The sequence below is a fragment of the Myotis daubentonii genome, chromosome 15, assembly GCF_963259705.1.
Source record: "Myotis daubentonii chromosome 15, mMyoDau2.1, whole genome shotgun sequence".
Classification (NCBI taxonomy): domain Eukaryota; kingdom Metazoa; phylum Chordata; class Mammalia; order Chiroptera; family Vespertilionidae; genus Myotis; species Myotis daubentonii.
The window spans coordinates 46,116,929-46,134,127 of record NC_081854.1 but is presented as its reverse complement, the minus strand read 5'-3'; the positions used below and the strand labels follow the sequence as shown (position 1 = coordinate 46,134,127).

The 17,199-nt window shown below is 54.2% G+C and overlaps 2 protein-coding genes across 7 annotated transcripts; both read left to right on the top strand.

The window, feature by feature from the left end:
- Positions 1 to 201: 201 nt before the first annotated feature.
- On the top strand, positions 202 to 11,540 carry EDC4 (enhancer of mRNA decapping 4). Of its 6 annotated transcripts, none has more exons than XM_059667716.1 (29): positions 202 to 481; positions 3,273 to 3,429; positions 3,817 to 3,928; positions 4,216 to 4,315; positions 4,569 to 4,758; positions 4,865 to 5,012; positions 5,101 to 5,205; positions 5,534 to 5,643; positions 5,726 to 5,809; positions 5,891 to 5,986; positions 6,087 to 6,189; positions 6,309 to 6,489; positions 6,583 to 6,655; positions 6,736 to 6,827; positions 6,906 to 7,093; positions 7,191 to 7,306; positions 7,399 to 7,558; positions 7,880 to 8,313; positions 8,390 to 8,494; positions 8,578 to 8,730; positions 8,816 to 8,852; positions 8,982 to 9,159; positions 9,274 to 9,429; positions 9,533 to 9,648; positions 9,753 to 9,918; positions 10,005 to 10,191; positions 10,281 to 10,500; positions 10,580 to 10,743; positions 10,985 to 11,540. In XM_059667716.1, the coding sequence occupies exons 1-29, from the start codon at positions 400 to 402 to the stop codon at positions 11,175 to 11,177; spliced, it is 4,206 nt and encodes a 1,401-aa protein (XP_059523699.1). In that variant the 5' UTR covers positions 202 to 399; the 3' UTR covers positions 11,178 to 11,540. The 6 variants fall into 6 exon arrangements, with proteins under 6 accessions (XP_059523699.1, XP_059523697.1, XP_059523698.1 ...); XM_059667714.1 differs by having other exon boundaries at positions 7,384 to 7,558; XM_059667715.1 differs by having other exon boundaries at positions 6,894 to 7,093.
- Positions 11,541 to 11,684: 144 nt separating this feature from the next.
- Positions 11,685 to 13,405, top strand: NRN1L (neuritin 1 like). The gene is made up of 3 exons (XM_059667718.1): positions 11,685 to 12,006; positions 12,793 to 12,898; positions 13,013 to 13,405. Exons 1-3 carry the CDS (start codon positions 11,922 to 11,924, stop codon positions 13,296 to 13,298), a joined length of 477 nt encoding a protein of 158 aa, XP_059523701.1. The 5' UTR covers positions 11,685 to 11,921; the 3' UTR covers positions 13,299 to 13,405.
- Positions 13,406 to 17,199: the final 3,794 nt, after the last annotated feature.

The window sequence follows — 17,199 nt, the reverse complement described above, 5'->3', positions numbered from 1 at the left end:
GTCCATGCCTTGGGAGTGGGCATGGACCCGGCGGGATATCCTGAGGCAAGTAGGGCTTTCTTCTGCCTCAACCCTGCGAAACTCTCCCGCCCCCGCTGGCACTTCAGGGGGGATAGCGGAGGGAGACGGCTTCTGAAGGAGTGAGGCGTCCGCTCTCAGCCCGGAACCTTTCTTCTCCAGTCGGTGCAGATTCCGGGAAGCCGAGGCTCGGCGGGCCGGAAGTGGAGGCGGTTGGTGGGATTGGAGGGGTTCAGGGGCTTGGTGCGGGCCGCGGTTTGTGCGGGTGGACCCATTGTAGTGATCGGCGTGCCGCATCTGATTCCTGCGCGACTGTGTTCGGCTGGTGCGTGGCGGCAGCGAAACGAACGCGGCGCGTACAGGGCGCTTGTGGCTGGGCCTATGGCCTCCTGCGCGAGCATCGACATAGAGGACGCCACGCAGCACCTACGGGACATTCTCAAGCTGGACCGGCCCGCGGGAGGTGAGCCAGGACAGCGGGGGTGGGCCCTCGCCGAGGGGCAGAGGGGCGGCTCGAGCCAGGCTCGCCCTCAGGGCCTGCAGGCCCCTCCGGACCGGCTCTGCACCCTCCCGGCTGGGAGGGCAGACGATGGTCAGAGCGGTAAACCCCTAAGCATGTTCCCAGAAGGGCGCAGACCCCGGGGCGATCCCCCCCCACCCCAGCGCCGGGCCTTTTTGCCTCGTCCTTCAGCGTCTCGGCTGAAGGTGAGGTGAGGCTCCTTCTCGTAAGCCGCGGGGCCCCCTTGGTTTCCTGGCCCCAAAGCCTCTGGTGTTGCTGGTACTGATCTGAGTGCCCAACCCGTTTGCCGTAGTTCTGAGGCCTAGTCCGTGCTCTGTACGCTGAGTTCTGTGTCGAGACCTGGGCGCTGTGCTGCGGAGCTGAGGATCCCCTCTGCAACTTGCCCTTCCCTCTAAAATAGAGACTTTAGGCATGCTTTCAGAAACTTTTCTGGAGGGAAAGTGGCCACTCCCAATTCTGTCTCCTCTCTGGGATTAAGGCAAATCACACACACTGCATGGCTCTGATTGAATTAGGCTACAAACATCCGCAAGCCCTGGTTCCTTTCCTTTCTTTTAAACTTTATTTGGGCTTGCAGTGATACTTCAGAGCTGCTCCTGCCCTCCGGGGGGCTAAAGAAGGTGTAACATAATGCTGTTGAAAGAGAGGAGTGTTTTGGTGTGTTGATGGGTACAGGGTGGGTAGGGTGGGGACTGGAGAGTGCCTGAGAACAGGTCTGAGAAAGGAGACAATGTTTAGGTTTTGTGGTATGAACAGTTTAGTAGTCAGGAAGGCATTCACAAAAAAGGAAACAGCATGTGTGAAGGTACCGAAGTTTCCTGGCAGGTTCAGCGACCTGTGAAGTTGTAGTGGTTGAAAGGCCAGCTGTTGATGGTGGTTTAGGTGTGCAGTGTCCAGAGCTGAGAACTGGTGTTTCCTCAGACCCTGCTCTTTATTATTTATTTATTTGTTTGTTTGTTTGTTTGTTTGTTTATTTAAATTGATTTCAGAGAGGGAGAGAGAGAGAGAAACATCAAAGATGAGAGTCACTGATGGACTGCCTCCTGCAACCTGAACATGTGCCTTTGACCGGAATTGAACCAGGGACCCTTCAGTCCACAGGCGGATGCTCTGTCCACTGAGCCAAACCAGCGAGGGCCCTCAGACCCTGCTCTTAAACCTGCTGGGAGGCCCAGACTGGCTGCTACTGCGGCAGGCACTGGTGCTCACGCTGGGTGGGGTTAACTACCCCCTCTTCCCTGAGAAAAGCCATCTGCTGCCTGGAACCACTGCGCCCTTTGCACCAGGCCTGGAGTGTGCTCCCTTTGCTCATGAGCTTGGCTTGGTCCTTTCATGCTCATCAGCTGCTAGGTAGACCAAACGCCACAAAGGTTTGGCAGAGCCTGGCATGGCCAGCCTTGTGCCGCTCGTCCTCGTGATAGCCTTCCTGGGAGGGGAAGTGGTCAGCTTACCCCTGAGCAGCTAACGTGGCTCTCATCCCAGTGAAGTGGCCTGAGACTTTTTTTCTGAGCTCCTTGTTTATTGATTGATGCTTGATTCTCCTGTTTGCCAAGGAGCACTGGCTTGTCTCCTCTCATTGGAGGACCATGTCAGACCCCAGACTTTTTTGTGCCTAGAAGCTTGATGTGATCCAGAATGTGAATCCTAGTCTCCTTGGCACCTGGGAGTTTTGGAGTGGTGTCAGAGTCTAGGAGGTTGCTTGAAACTCAGTGAATGGCAAACAACTAAAATGCTGTCTTTCCTGACTCAACACACTGCCCCATAGTGTCTCTCTTCTTTGTCCAGCTCTTCATGTTCATTCATCCTGAGTTTACCTGCCCAAGGTAACTTCTTCTGAGCCATTTCTCTGTGGGGCAGGCTCCTTTCTTCCATACTTCCACATCTTATCACTCCCCTTCCATGCCTTAGGAGCCCATCTTTTCTTCTCCAACCCCTGCCACTACCTGGTATCTCTCACCTAGATTCTCAACTATTCTGCATACTGCCGTAGAGCAATGAGCCCTCTGGCCAGTGCTGACCATGTCACCTTCCCTTTAAAAGCTCTTGTGGTTCTCATCCCCACAGGGAGAATCTAAGCACCTCACCCTCATACCTGATTCCTCTGGAGCCTTGTTTTCCCTTTATCCTTCCCATGTTTGTGTGTTCTAGCTACACTGGCTCTGATGGCAACTCTTCTATAAAATCTGTCCTGACCCGTCCCATGTCCTCCCTCACGTACACATAGTCCCTCTGTGTTGACTCACTCGGGCCTGAGTATTAATTGGCCTTAGCAGTGGTTCTCAACCTTCTGGCCCTTTAAATACAGTTCCTCATGCTGTGACCCAACCATAAAATTATTTTCATTGCTACTTCATAACTGTAATGTTGCTACTTTTATGAATTGTAATGTAAATATCTGATATGCAGGATGGTCTTAGGCGACCCCTGTGAAAGGGTCGTTTGACCGCCAAAGGGGTCGCGACCCACAGGTTGAGAACCGCTACCTTAGAGGATCCTTGATGGCTTGCACCCCGCTCCCAGGTAGAAGGGCCTCATGCTCATCCTTGGTCCTGGTATACATTGGGTTCACCTTAAGTGTTATGGAATGAGAGATGAACAAAGGGCCTTCCTTCCCATAGACATGTCTCAGTTGAGTGTTCCTGAGTACCTGATGGTTCTGGAGGGAGGCTCTGCAGGAAGAGAGGCCAGTAGGCAGGTGAAACAACTTCATGATAGTGGTCCTACCTGTCCTCAGGCCCCAGTGCAGAGAGCCAGCGGCCATCTAACACCTACAATGGTGACCTCAATGGGCTCCTGGTCCCAGACCCCCTCTGCTCAGGGGATGGTACTTCAGCAAACAAGCCTGGTCTCCGGTCCAAGCCATCCATTAACCTTCAGGAGAAGCAGGTCATGTGAGTACCTGGGAGATAATAGTGGTGGTGATGACGTCTTTGGAGTGTCTCTTAGTTAAAGGCATGGGGGCGGGGGGGAGAGAAGGGCTAGCAGCCTCTGCTGCTCCCACACTAGATGTCCTGGATGGAGCACTTAACCACATGGAGCTTGCCCTAGGATGAGGGGTGAGGACAAGATCAAGGGTTTGGCCTGGATCTAAAGTTCAGGTGCCTGATTTAACATTCCCAAGGAGGGAGGTGAGCTACCGGTCTGGGGATCAGTGGACCCAGAGCTGTGCACCTGGGATTGGACACCTTCCTCATGGTAGCTGTATCTTCTCCACATTCCAACCCTGCCTATTGAAACTTGGGAAAACAAGAGTTAAGTTTTTGCACCCCTCCCCGCAGCTGCCTCTCAGGAGATGACAGCTCTACCTGCATTGGGATTTTGGCCAAGGAGGTGGAGATTGTGGCCAGCAGTGACTCCAGCATCTCGAGCAAGGCACGGGGGAGCAACAAGGTACTAGGATGATGTGGCATGTATGGTGGATGGGGCACACAGTCTCTTCCTCTCCACTCTCATGCTGCCAGTTCCTATGGGGACCACCTTAACAGGTAGTATGCCCCAAGCTTAGGAAGCCAGGGTTGGCTACCAAGTCTCTGTAATCTGGCCCCAGGAGTTGTGATTGGGTGGCTGGGCTTGCACATGCAGCCTCTGCTGTCTGCAGGGGTGCTGGGGAGCACCTAAGCTCTGGACAGCTGTCCCAGCCCTCAGCTTCTACGAGCTTCCTCACCCTTGGTTCTCAGGTGAAAATCCAGCCTGTCGCCAAGTATGACTGGGAGCAGAAATACTACTATGGCAACCTGATTGCTGTGTCCAACTCCTTCTTGGCCTATGCCATTCGGGGTGAGTTGGGTCAAGGGAGAGGAGGGGGGTGTTCTGCCGGAAGCTCCAGAGATGCAGATTCAGTGTAAGGCCACTCAGCCCACTCAGATGTTAGGGATACAATGGAAGTCTTGTCTCTGCCAGGCTTTGGGGAGCCAAGTGGAAGAACCAAGCTTGAGATTGGTGGTAACACTGAGGTGGGCAAGGGCAGAGCTTCTCTGCTGCTGCCTGGGCTTAGACACTCACTCATGGCCAACCCCTGTCCTGATTCCAGCTGCCAACAATGGCTCAGCGATGGTGCGGGTGATCAGTGTCAGCACTTCGGAGCGGACCCTGCTCAAGGGCTTCACAGGCAGTGTGGCTGACCTGGCCTTCGCACATGTCAACTCTCCACAGTTGGCCTGCCTAGATGAGGCAGGAAACCTGTTCGTGTGGCACTTGGCTCTGGTTAATGGCAAAATTCAGTATCCTTTCCTTGGGATGGAATGGGGGGCTGAAAAAAGGTGGGCAGAGCTGGGGATGCCAGACACACTCATCATCCACTTGTCTAATCCTTAACACCCCACTTAGAGAAGAGATTTTGGTCCATATCCGGCAGCCAGAGGGTACGCCACTGAACCACTTCCGTAGGATCATCTGGTGCCCCTTCATTCCCGAGGAGAGTGAAGACTGCTGTGAGGAGGGCAGCCCAATGGTGGCCCTGTTGCATGAGGACCGGGTGAGGAGGCTGGGCATAGGGAGAGGGCGTGGATAGAGCAGCCATGGTGTGGACATGGGCTGAACACTCACCTCTCTGTACCCTCCAGGCTGAGGTGTGGAACCTGGACATGCTCCGTTCCAACCACAGCACCTGGCCCGTGGATGTCAGCCAAATCAAGCAGGGCTTCATCATGGTAAAAGGCCACAGCACAGTAAGCCTGCAACTGACTGCCTCCCTTCTCTTCCCCTTTTCTTATGGGTCTCATCTATTCCTCATACCCATAGCTGCTCAGATAGCTTTACTGGCATTCTGCCCATGGGGACGCGGATCACAAAGTAATCTTTACCTGGGGAGCTCACACCTAATGTGCACCCCATGGGTCTAGTCTTCTTTATGACCCCCCTCCCAATTATTCAGTCTTGCACGCAAACATGCAGATCCACTGTGGGTCAGGCCAGCTCACTGTCATTCTCATCTGAGATGGCCTTGCTCCCACCTCTAGTCAGGTGGTAAAGCAAGGCTCTTTGGGTTCTTCCCAGTACCTGAGTGAAGGGGCCCTCTCACCTGATGGGACTGTCCTGGCTACAGCAAGCCATGATGGCTTTGTCAAGTTCTGGCAGATCTACATTGAGGGGCAGGATGAGCCAAGGTAAGGCAGGAGCTGAGGGACCAGGAACCCCCAGGTAGGGGACTAGATCACCTACTCAGGTCCCTAATCTGCCTGCTTGCAGATGTCTGCATGAGTTGAAGCCTCACGATGGGCGGCCACTCTCCTGCCTCCTATTTTGTGACAACCACAAGAAACAGGACCCTGAGTGAGTGAGTGGGCAGGCAAGCGGGTGATGCACTGGACCTTGGGCTCCCAGCCAGTCACTCAGTGTCTTATTGCTTTGCAGGGTCCCTTTCTGGAGGTTTCTCATTACTGGTGCCGACCAGAATCAGGAGTTAAAGATGTGGTGCACAGTGTCTTGGACCTGCCTGCAGACCATTCGGTAAGCACAAGCTGGCGAGCTGGACAGGGGGTAGCAGGGTTGGGGATGTGAGTTCTTTCCGCTCTCTTAGGCTCATTCATCCTGCCTTGTGGCCTCCCAGTTTCTCCCCAGATATCTTCAGCTCAGTGAGTGTGCCCCCTAGCCTCAAAGTTTGCTTGGACCTCTCAGCAGAATACCTGATTCTCAGCGATGTACAACGGAAGGTAGACTGCATTGGGGACACCTCGGGCAGAGTTGGTGTCATTGGGGCAGGTAGGGATATGTGGCACATCCACAGCCTTCACAGCCCCTGAGCTCAGCTGTGAATGCGCTGCCTGTGCAGGTCCTTTATGTGATGGAGCTGCTGCAGAACCAGGAAGAAGGCCGTGCCTGCTTCAGTTCCATCTCTGAGTTCCTGCTCACCCACCCTGTACTGAGCTTTGGTATCCAGGTGGTGAGTCGCTGCCGGCTGCGGCACACGGAGGTGCTGCCTGCTGAGGAAGAGAATGACAGCCTCGGGGCTGGTGAGCTGCTCAGGGTCGGGGCTGTATGTTGGTATGTAGGGAGTGCCAAGGCACAGAGGGCCAGGGGTTTAGTTGTCCACATTGTCCTTGCAGATGGGACCCACGGAGCCGGTGCCATGGAGTCTGCAGCCGGTGTGCTCATCAAGCTCTTCTGTGTGCATACTAAGTGAGTGTGCCCTGTCTGCCCCTCCGCACCCTACTGACTCTGGCCCCTTTGAGCCCTCTCCTATTCTCCTCTTCCTGAAGGGCATTGCAAGATGTGCAGATCCGCTTCCAGCCACAGCTCAACCCTGATGTGGTGGCCCCGCTCCCCACCCACACTGCCCATGAGGATTTTGGTGAGTAAGGGGTGAGAGGGAAGCAGGTTAAACTGGCCAGGGTCTGATATCTGACTAAGATGGCAGATTTCCCCACAGCATTTGGAGAATCTCGGCCCGAACTGGGCGCCGAGGGCCTGAGTTCAGCTACTCACGGCTCCCAGCCTGATCTCCGACGCATTGTGGAGCTACCTGCACCCGCTGACTTCCTTAGTCTGAGCAGTGAGACCAAGCCCAAGCTGATGACACCTGACGCCTTCATGACACCTAGCACCTCCTTGCAACAGGTGTGCTGGGGCTGGGCTTGGGGTTTAGGGCTTAGGGCAGGGGGACCTGGGAATCCCTACCCATAGGCCACAGCTCTTACTCTCTGCATCTCGCCAGATTGCTTCATCCCCTAGTAATAGCAGCAGTAGCAGCAGCAGCAGCAGCAGCAGCTCCTCTCTTACAGCTGTATCTGCCATGAGCAGTACCTCAGCTGTGGACCCCTCCTTGCCCAGGTGAAGTGAGGGTCAGAGTTGGGGGATGGCGAGGGTTGGTGCCAGCTGATGCCAAGCTCTGGCTGCTTATGCCTCAGCCTTCCTGCCATCAGGCCACCTGAGGAGCTGACCTTGAGCCCCAAGCTGCAGCTGGATGGCAGTCTGACAATGAGCAGCAGCGGCGGCAGCAGCCTGCAGACAAGCCCACGCAGCCTCCTGCCCAGCCTGCTCCCAGGTCCAGCTGACAAATTGACTCCCAAAGGGCCTGGACAGGTGCGTGAGTGTGAAATGCAGGTTAGCAGGTGTATAACATCAGGAAGGTCGGAGCAGGCTTCTATAGCACCCTGTCTCCTTGTCCTGTTCTGCTTCAAGTGGCCCATATTTCCCTTGAGGTCATCTCAGCCTCCCATGTTCCCTGCAGGGCAGCTCCTCAGCCTATCCATTCCCACCTCCTCTCCTCCAGAGATGTGGCTGTCTTTTACTGCATCCCCCTTCCTCACTGTCCCATCGCATCACTGCAAACACCAGTGCCTTGTCTCTGTTTCCCCCACCCCTATTTCCTTCCATCTGAGTCCCCATTTTGGCCCACTTCAGGTACCTACTGCTGCCTCTGCACTCGCCCTGGAACTGCAGGAAGTAGAGCCCTTGGGGCTACCCCAGGCTTCCCCCAGCCGTACCCGCTCTCCTGATGTTATCTCCTCGGCTTCCACTGCTCTGTCCCAGGACATCCCTGAGATCGCATCTGAGGCCCTGTCCCGTGGCTTTGGCTCCTCTGCTCCTGAGGACCTTGAGCCAAATAGTATGGCCTCAGCTGCCTCTGCACTACATCTGCTGTCCCCACGCCCCCGGCCAGGGCCTGAGCTAGGCCCCCAGCTTAGCCTGGATGGAGGCCCGGGGGATGGGGATCGGCATAGTACCCCTTCCCTTCTGGAGGCAGCCTTGACCCAGGAGGCCACAGCCCCTGACAGTCAGGTCTGGCCAACAGCACCAGACATTACTCGGGAGACCTGTAGCAGTCTCGCAGAAAGGTGAGGAGCTTGGGAGGGGGAAAGTATACTGATGCTAAGGGTTTCAGATGGTCATCTGAGTCGGCCGTCCTCCCAGCCCTAGGAATGGCCTTCAGGAAAAGCATAAGAGCCTGGCCTTCCACCGACCACCTTATCACTTGCTGCAGCAACATGACAGCCAGGACACCAGCGCTGAACAAAGGTAGATGCCACTCGACAGCCTTTCTCTCACAAGGGAGGGCCAGCAAGTGGTAGGCACTTAGGCCTTTCTCTCCCCTTTCACAGTGACCACGATGATGAGGTGGCCAGCCTTGCCTCTGCTGCAGGGGGCTTTAGCACCAAAGTTCCCACTCCACGACTGCCTGCCAAGGACTGGAAGACTAAGGGATCCCCTCGGACCTCACCCAAGCTCAAGAGGAAGGGCAAAAAGGATGACGGGTAGGAGAGGTCCTGGGGCCAGGGAGATGGGTGGTCCCTAGGCTGCCTGCATGACTTGGCCTGAGGTGTTTCTCGCCTATGGCAGGGATTCAGCCGTGGGATCCCGGCTCACGGAGCACCAGGTGAGTGAGCAAATACCCTTTCTACTTCTAGGACTCCTCTCTCAGGGTGGGGAAGAGCTCTGGGCCATTCCCTAGTCTAGTGTGTGGGGACAGGTGGGGTAGGCATGTGATTGTTGGTGCTACCAGCAGGTGGCAGAGCCCCCTGAGGACTGGCCAGCACTAATTTGGCAACAGCAGAGAGAGCTGGCGGAGCTGCGGCACAGCCAAGAAGAGCTGCTGCAGCGTCTGTGCACCCAGCTCGAAGGCCTGCAGAGCACCGTCACAGGCCACGTGGAGCGTGCCCTCGAGTCTCGGCATGAACAGGAGCGTATCCTTGTGGGCAGTGACCTGGCATGGCAGAGGGATAGGGGCAGCTGCAGCATTCTTAGACCTAGAAGGGAAATGGGACTTGCTCCAAGCCTGTTCCTTAACTACAGTACAGAGCGGCGGCTGGAGCGGGCACTGGCCGAGGGGCAGCAACGGGGGGGGCAGCTGCAGGAACAGCTGACACAACAGCTGTCTCAGGCACTGTCTTCAGCTGTGGCTGGGCGACTAGAGCGTAGCATACGGGATGAGATCAAGAAGACGGTGCCTCCATGTGAGTTTTGCATGGAGACTTCTGGATGGGCTGGATGGGAGTGGGCCCCTACCTGTCAAGCTTCTTCTCGTGGCTCCACCTTTCCCTCCGCACCCTGCCCCAGGTGTCTCTAGGAGTCTGGAGCCTGTGGCAGGCCAACTGAACACCTCAGTAGCCACCAAGCTCACAGCTGTGGAGGGTAGCATGAAAGAGAATATCTCCAAGCTGCTGAAGTCCAAGGTGCTAAAGGGTCAAAGATGAAGGAGGTTGGTGGTTGGTGGGATTGGTCAGGCCAGCTTGGGCTCAGGCTTTTGGCTCGACCCGGCCCCTCCCTCTACCCCCAGAACTTGACAGATGCCATCGCCCGAGCAGCTGCAGACACGTTACAGGGGCCCATGCAGGCCGCCTACCGTGAAGCCTTCCAGAGTGTGGTGCTGCCTGCCTTTGAGAAGAGCTGCCAGGCTATGTTCCAGCAGATCAATGATAGTTTCCGACTGGGCACACAGGAATGTGAGTGGAGTCATATGCTCCAAGGTGGAGGAGGGGCTATCCTCTTCTTCCCCATCACTCTCATGGCCCCCATGGTCAACTTTCAGACTTGCAACAGCTAGAGAGCCACATGAAGAGCCGGAAGGTGCGAGAGCAGGAGGCGAGGGAACCTGTATTAGCTCAGCTGCGGGGCCTGGTCAGCACACTGCAGGGCGCCACTGAGCAGATGGCAGCCACTGTGTCCAGCAGTGTTCGGGCTGAAGTGCAGCACCAGCTGCATGTGGCTGTGGGCAGGTGTGTGGGGTAGGGTCCTGGGCAAGGTGGTAGGTTTGGAAAGGGCCACACCAGACTCCCTACTTCATCTCCCTAATTTCCCTTCACAGCCTGCAGGAGTCCATTTTAGCACAGGTACAGCGCATTGTTAAGGGTGAGGTGAGTGTGGCACTCAAGGAGCAGCAGGCCGCCGTCACCTCTAGCATCATGCAGGCCATGCGCTCAGCTGCTGGCACACCTGTCCCTACTACCCACCTCGACTGCCAGGCCCAGCAAGCCCATATCCTGCAGCTGCTGCAGCAGGGCCACCTCAATCAGGCCTTCCAGCAGGTACGCCAGGCGTTAGGCCCAGCTAAGGCTCAAGTGTCTCCTGACAAGGCCCACACACTAAATGCTATTCTCTACCCAGGCCCTGACAGCTGCTGACCTGAACCTGGTGCTATATGTTTGTGAAACTGTGGACCCGGGCCAGGTTTTTGGGCAGCCACCCTGCCCACTCTCCCAGCCTGTGCTCCTTTCCCTCATCCAGCAGCTGGCCTCTGACCTTGGCACTCGAACTGACCTCAAGCTAAGGTGAGTGGGCGCAGTTGGACCAGGAGAGGGGCTCAGGTGGAGGTGGGGGAACAGTTCAAAGCAGAGACTCCAGCTCTAGCCTGACTCCCTCCCTAATTCTCTCCACCAGTTCCCTTTGCCTCCACCCATCTCGGGCCTGGAGGGTTCCTTTGTTAGGCATCCCTGTCGGCCTCAGTGCCACCAGGGGGCGCTCCCATCTGCCGGAGCCCACCTGTAGCCTGTACCTTTCCTCCATCCTTAGCTACTTGGAAGAGGCTGTGATGCATCTGGACCACAGTGACCCTGTCACTCGGGACCACATGGGCTCCGTCATGGCCCAGGTGCGCCAGAAGCTCTTCCAGTTCCTGCAGGCCGAACCACACAACTCACTCAGCAAAGTGGCCCGGCGTCTCAGCCTCATGTTGCATGGCCTTGTGACCCCCAGCCTCCCTTAGCTAAGCCTGCCATGCTCTGGGGTGGGGTGGCACTGAAGGCCAGTAGACGGGCCTAGGCCAAAGCAGGGTCATGTCTGCTCTGTACCTGCTCAGGCTTCCACCTCTGCACCTCTGAGGTGGTTGAGGGGGTGAGCACTGGCTGTGGTCTACTGGTTATGGTAGCCAGCAGGTTTAGGCTGGGCCCAGGGTGGGTATTGTGCCTTCTTGGGTTCTGCCATGCCTGGAGCATGACTCCCTGAGATTGTGACACCACTTGAGTTGAATTTTCCATGTTCCTTTTTACCTCTGTTTTGGATCTTTTGTTTTTGAAAAACATTAAGGAATTCAATTAAATGCTTTTTGAATAAAATGGAATATGTGTGCTTTTGGTGTGTCTTTGGAGTGACTTTGATAACTGCTCTCTATTCCCTGGCCTCTCTTCTCCTTTTGTAGAGCTCTGTCAAGGCCAACCCACTCCATGGTCCTGGCCACCCACCCTCATCGGCTTTCCTACATCTCCCCTCTCCATCCCTGGGCCACGGGCCCTGGGCTCAGCTTAGCCAGCAGTGATCCCCTGGGCTCTTATCTCTAGGGTCCCCCTTTGTCAGCTTGCCTACTGATTTGCCTACTGGTGGTGGGGCTGCCTGCTGGTTTTGAAGCCCCGCCCCCAGCTCCCATCCAATCACAGTCCCTCCTTCCGGAGGCTGGGCTGAAGGGCTGTACTCCTAGCGGAGCTGCTAGTTTGGCACTAGCTCCCAGCCAGGGATGATGCTCTGCTGCTGCTGTCACCACTGCCAGCGACTGCCCCGTGCGGTGGGGCTGCTGCTGCTGCTGCTGTTACCACCACTCGGTGAGTGCAGGCGTACTAGACCTGGGCCTTACACCCTCATCAGGCTGGGTGTAGGGTGTGTGGGAGCTGGGGCACAGCCTTGCTGAGCGCTGGGAGCCAGTGTGGCCAGGAGGTGCAAGGGCTCTATGGAGGGAATAATGTGTACTGGTGTCTTTAGAACTGAAAGTGAGGGGTGTGAACTGAGCCCTGGTTGTGGGGGAAGGACCTCAAAATTTCACAGCCCCCATTCTAATAAAGGGAAGACATAGCCTTTGGTGAGACTCAGACCAGCTTTGGGGTCCCCCTGAGGTCTTCTGTTAGGATCTGGCCTGGATCCTGACACCCTCTATCTTGCCCTACTTGTCTGAAATACTTGTTTTGGATGGGGTGGGAAAGCCAAGCAAAGTTTGTCTAAACTGCAGAGAGACTGGATGGTGCTGGGGAGGGGATGTGTGGCTCTGGACCCTGCCCCCCTTTATCTTGTCCTGGCTCCTTCATTCGGATCATCTTTACCCGACTTGGGGCTGCAGAAGCCCCAGAAGCTCAGAGGAAGAGCTGACCCCTGGGATGTGAGGACACTACCCTGCCTTCCGCTACATTGAGCCTGTTCAGTCCCACCTAGAACAGAGCCCAGGCAGGTGATCCCAGATGTGCCCCTCATTTCCCCGGGGTACCTCTTTCACGCTGAGTCATGTCCCCAGAGCTTGCCAGAGTAAATAAGCCCCTGGGAGTTGGGAGGTGGGCCAGTTCATCCTGTCAACTATTTTCCACCCCTAACCCCAGTCCTTTTATCTCCACTGGAGGCAGCTGCCGTGGGCCAAAGCCGCTGTGACATATACCAGGGCTTTGCCAAGTGTCTCATCCGCTTGGGGGATGGCATGGGTCACGGAGGCGAGCTGGAGACCATCTGCAGGTAAGAGCAGGTGCATGGACAGCAGCCTGACCCTCTACTCTCCGTGCCTGAACCTCTTCCCATTCCAAAGCCTCCTTGTCCCACCTAACTCCCCTCATCCCATGCCCTGAACAGGTCTTGGAATGACTTCCACACCTGCGCCTCTCAAGTTCTGTCGGGTTGCCCGAAGGAGGCGGCTGCGGTGTGGGAGTCACTACAGCAAGAAGCTCGTCGGACCCCGCACCCAGATAACTTGCACACTCTGTGTGGCAGCCCTGTGCACGTCTGGGAGCATGGTGCAGGCCCCGAGACCAACCAGGAGACACTGAGGGGGACAGCACCTGCCCTCACCCCAGCCCCTGCTCCCCTGCTGCTGGCGGCTGCTCTGGCATTTGTTTGCCTCCTGGGGCCTCTGGCCTAGCCATTGGGGTCAAGTAGCTGTGCCCCTGCTGCCACCCCAGCGCTGGTGGCTGTCCTCGAAGCTCTGTGAGGTGCATTCAGCTTTCATTAAAGGTATTTATATTTGTACTGAGCTCCTTTCTTTCTTCTGGCTGCTCACTGCTTGACTGAGACGGAGGCCTCCAGAAGCTGATTCCCAAGACAGAATGGGCAGGGCCCAAGGCTGCCACAGGGGACTCCGTCTTTCTCCTTGCAAACACTCATTTCCCAGGGGCAGTGGCGAGCTTTCCATTACGTGCAGGTTCCAGGACCTCTAGTGGTCTGTCCTCCCAGGCTGGTATTCCTAGCCCTACCTGGCCCCCAGGGACCCTGTGAGGTGGTGGAGTAGTATCTCACCCTACTCCCCACCATGGCCACCCCCAGCCCCCAGGTTCATTCTAGCCTCCAGACTCCTGACCATCTCACCTCTCCTCTGCTGAACTGCCACCTTAGCCTTTAAGACAACTCAAACTAAGTGCTCTGTCCTGTCCCTCTCTGGGGTCCTGTCCATCTGAAGGGAGCCTGTTTCAGAAGGTGGGGAGCCCCTGTTGGAATTTACATTCAATTCCCCAAGGTTACCTGGAGCTGCTGAAACTGGAGTCACAATGAGGGTTCCCCCGGCCTCTGCGCTCCACAAGCTTGTTCTTTGAGAAGAGGTGTACAGCGTGAAATCAAAACAATTTCGGAAGGCATTCTGGAAGCACGGAATGGGAGTGTGGTGTGAGGTGCCCCTGTTCATCCTGGAGGAGAGAAGAGCAAGATTCAGCATGGGCCCTTCCTGAGGGAAGGAGGGGTCTCGGAGAGGGTGAGATCCTCTTTTGTTCAGTCTCCTACCACCAGCACCAGGACCCCATTCCAAACCACCCCCCCACAGTGGGCACGGCATGGCGTCCTCAGTGGCTTCTACTCTCCCTCCCTCCGCTTTAGTCTCCATTATCTATATTGAGAAACGATTCTGCTGTTAAGCTCCTTCTCATTGTCTACGAGGCCCCACATAAGCCAGCTCTGCCCACAGTTTATCAGTCCACTCCAGCTCTCTTCCTTAGCAGCACAGAGGAGAGGAGGGACCTACGGATCCAGCCCCTGGGGTCAGGGGAAGCTTCAGAGAAGGAGCATGATAGGGGCAATAGGAGGTAAGGATGGAGGCTTACAAGTGGCGGAGGAGAGGTGGGGCTGATTTGGAGAGAGATGGGCGGGAACCCATATCTAGGCAGGCCAGATTTACACTAAAGCCCGTCCTGGGAGCTGTGCCCTCAGGACAGAATCAGGCCTGAGAGGACCCTTGCAGAGGCTCCAGAGTGACAAGTGCTTCCAGAGACCTCCACCCACACATGTAGGAGTCCTATTTCAATCCGTGCTTCCCATTCCGATTAGGTCAGGTGCTTCCATTAACTCCCTCTCTGCCCTCTCTTTGCTCCTGTGCTCCATTTTCCTGTGCTTTTATCCCCACTTCTCTCCCCACCAGCACTACCCACCTTCTATCACCTGAAGGAGAAAGTTCAGAAAAACAACACTCCCAGATCTGCCCCTCTTTGACCACCAGCATTTTCCAGAAGGAAAGACCATACTTTTATTCCTCTGGGTCTTTGTACATCTATTCTCTGTACCCTTCCCCATTTTCTCCTGGTGAATTTCTTTCTTGTTCAGCATCACCTCCTCCAGGAAATATTTTCTACCCTGACTCCAAACTGAATCAGCAGCCTCCTACAGGTCCACATAGCTCGCGGGCTCTCGTCTATCTCAGGACTGATAACAGCACTAGCTTATTACTGTCTGGGTCTGGGTCAGAATTCCTGTCTATGTACTCCCCAAGGGTCCTCTCTGTATCTCTACTACCCGATCTAGGGCTGGGTGTAAAGAATATACTTGTGGGAGCTGTGGAATGAAAGATAGAATCTCTAAGTCCAGCATAGGAAATGTTAACAGTCAGCAAGCGCTTGGGCTGAGAATGTCTGGGCTTACTGTCAGAAGGGATGGTGCTGGGGCTCCAGACCCCAAAAGTCTTCCCAGAGCCACTCTTGATAGCAGGGGCTGACTGCTCTGGCCAGCCACAGCAGGGATTACCATCCTTCTGCTGTGACCTACTTTCGTCTGGTGTTTGCTCCCTAAATCCTTGCTCTTCCCTGGAATTGAGTGACCTGGAGTGTGTGTATGGGTTTGGTGGTAGGGACAGAATCTGCTCTCTGGCTAAGGGCTTAAGAGCTTTGTGTATTTTATCCCAAAGCTGGAGGAGAGAGGTAAGCTGATAGTCATACAGACTGGACCCTGGATACAGCCACCCAGGCCAGAGCATCATGGGGCAGTGTTTCTCACATTCGCAGCTCTGCAGACATGAAACAGCCCTAGTGGTTAGAATGTTGGCCTGCCAACTGAAGTGTTGCGGGTTCGATTCCAGTCAAGGGCACATCAACTTAGCTGTAAGCTCCATTACTGGCAACCAGTTGATGTGTCTCTCTTACATCCATATTTCTCTCTCTGTCTCTCCCTCTCCTTTCCATTCTCTAAAAAATTAATTGAAAAAATATCCTTGGGTAAGGATTAACAAAAAAAAGTTCATAATTCCCTACTAAATTAAACAGACAAAATAATATTTATTGGTGTTAATTCACTTTTAGGTTTAAAGTATAACATTAGCTTATATCAGTGATTTTCAACCTTTTTCATCTCGTGACACAGTGTAATCACTAAAATTCTTCAACACACCAAAAAATATATTTTTTGCCACTCTGCCAAAAAAATTGTTATAGCCTGGCCAGGTGTGGTTTAGTGATTGAGCATTGACCTAAGAACCAGGAGGTCATAGTTTGATTCCAGGTCAGGGCACAAACTTGGGTTTTGGGCTCCATTTCTGGCGGGGGGTATGCAGGAGGCAGCCAGTTAATGATTCTCTCTTATCATTGATGTTTTTATCTCTCTCTCTGAAATCAATTTAAAAAAATTAAAAATTAAAAAAATTGGTATAATTTTGATTCATTCACATCAGACAGTTATTGTGTTGGCTGTTGTCATTTTTTTTACTTTACAATCCAAGGGAAAAGAGGTCAGTGCCCCTGGCTAAATAGTCAGGTATTGCATGTTTTATTATTATTATTTTTAATTTATTTTTTTAATATATTTTATTGATTTTCCACAGAGAGGAAGGGAGAGAGACAGAGAGTCAGAAACATCGATGAGAGAGAAACATCGATCAGCTGCCTCCTGATGTGCCCGCAACCCAGGTACATGCCCTTGACCGGAATCGAACCTGGGACCCTTTAGTCCGCAGGCCGATGCTCTATCCACTGAGCCAAACCGGTCTCGGCGGTATTGCATGTTTTAAAAATTCTTGCAGCACACTGGTTGAAAATTGCTGGCTTGTCCAGCTGGCATGGCTCAGTGGTTGAGCATCGACCTATGAACCAGGAGGTCACAGTTCAATTCCCTGTCAGGGCACATGGCTGGGTTGCAGGCTCGATCCCCAGTGTGGGGTGTGCAGGAGGCAGCCAATCAATGATTCTCTCTCATCATTAATGTTCCCATCTCTCTCCCTCTCCCTTCCTCTCTGAAATCAATAAAAATATTTTTTTAAAAAAGAAAATGGCTGGCTTATGTAGTCCATTAAAGACAGTTCCATGTGCAAAGTAAATGTTCATTCAACAAAGACTTGTTGAATAAATGAACAACTGAAATTAGGAAGATGGATGGAGATTACAATCCTTGTATTACCTGCAGCATCTATTCCCCAGTCCTCTGCAATTTGGGTTGTTTGTAAAGTAGTGAAACAATTAAGCAATTCTGATCCTATAGAGAAGTCATTGTGAATAGTAACAAGATTTTTTTAAAAAATCTACTTGCTTTGCAGTCTTAGGATTCACTTAAATTCAATAACAACAAAAATGAAAACA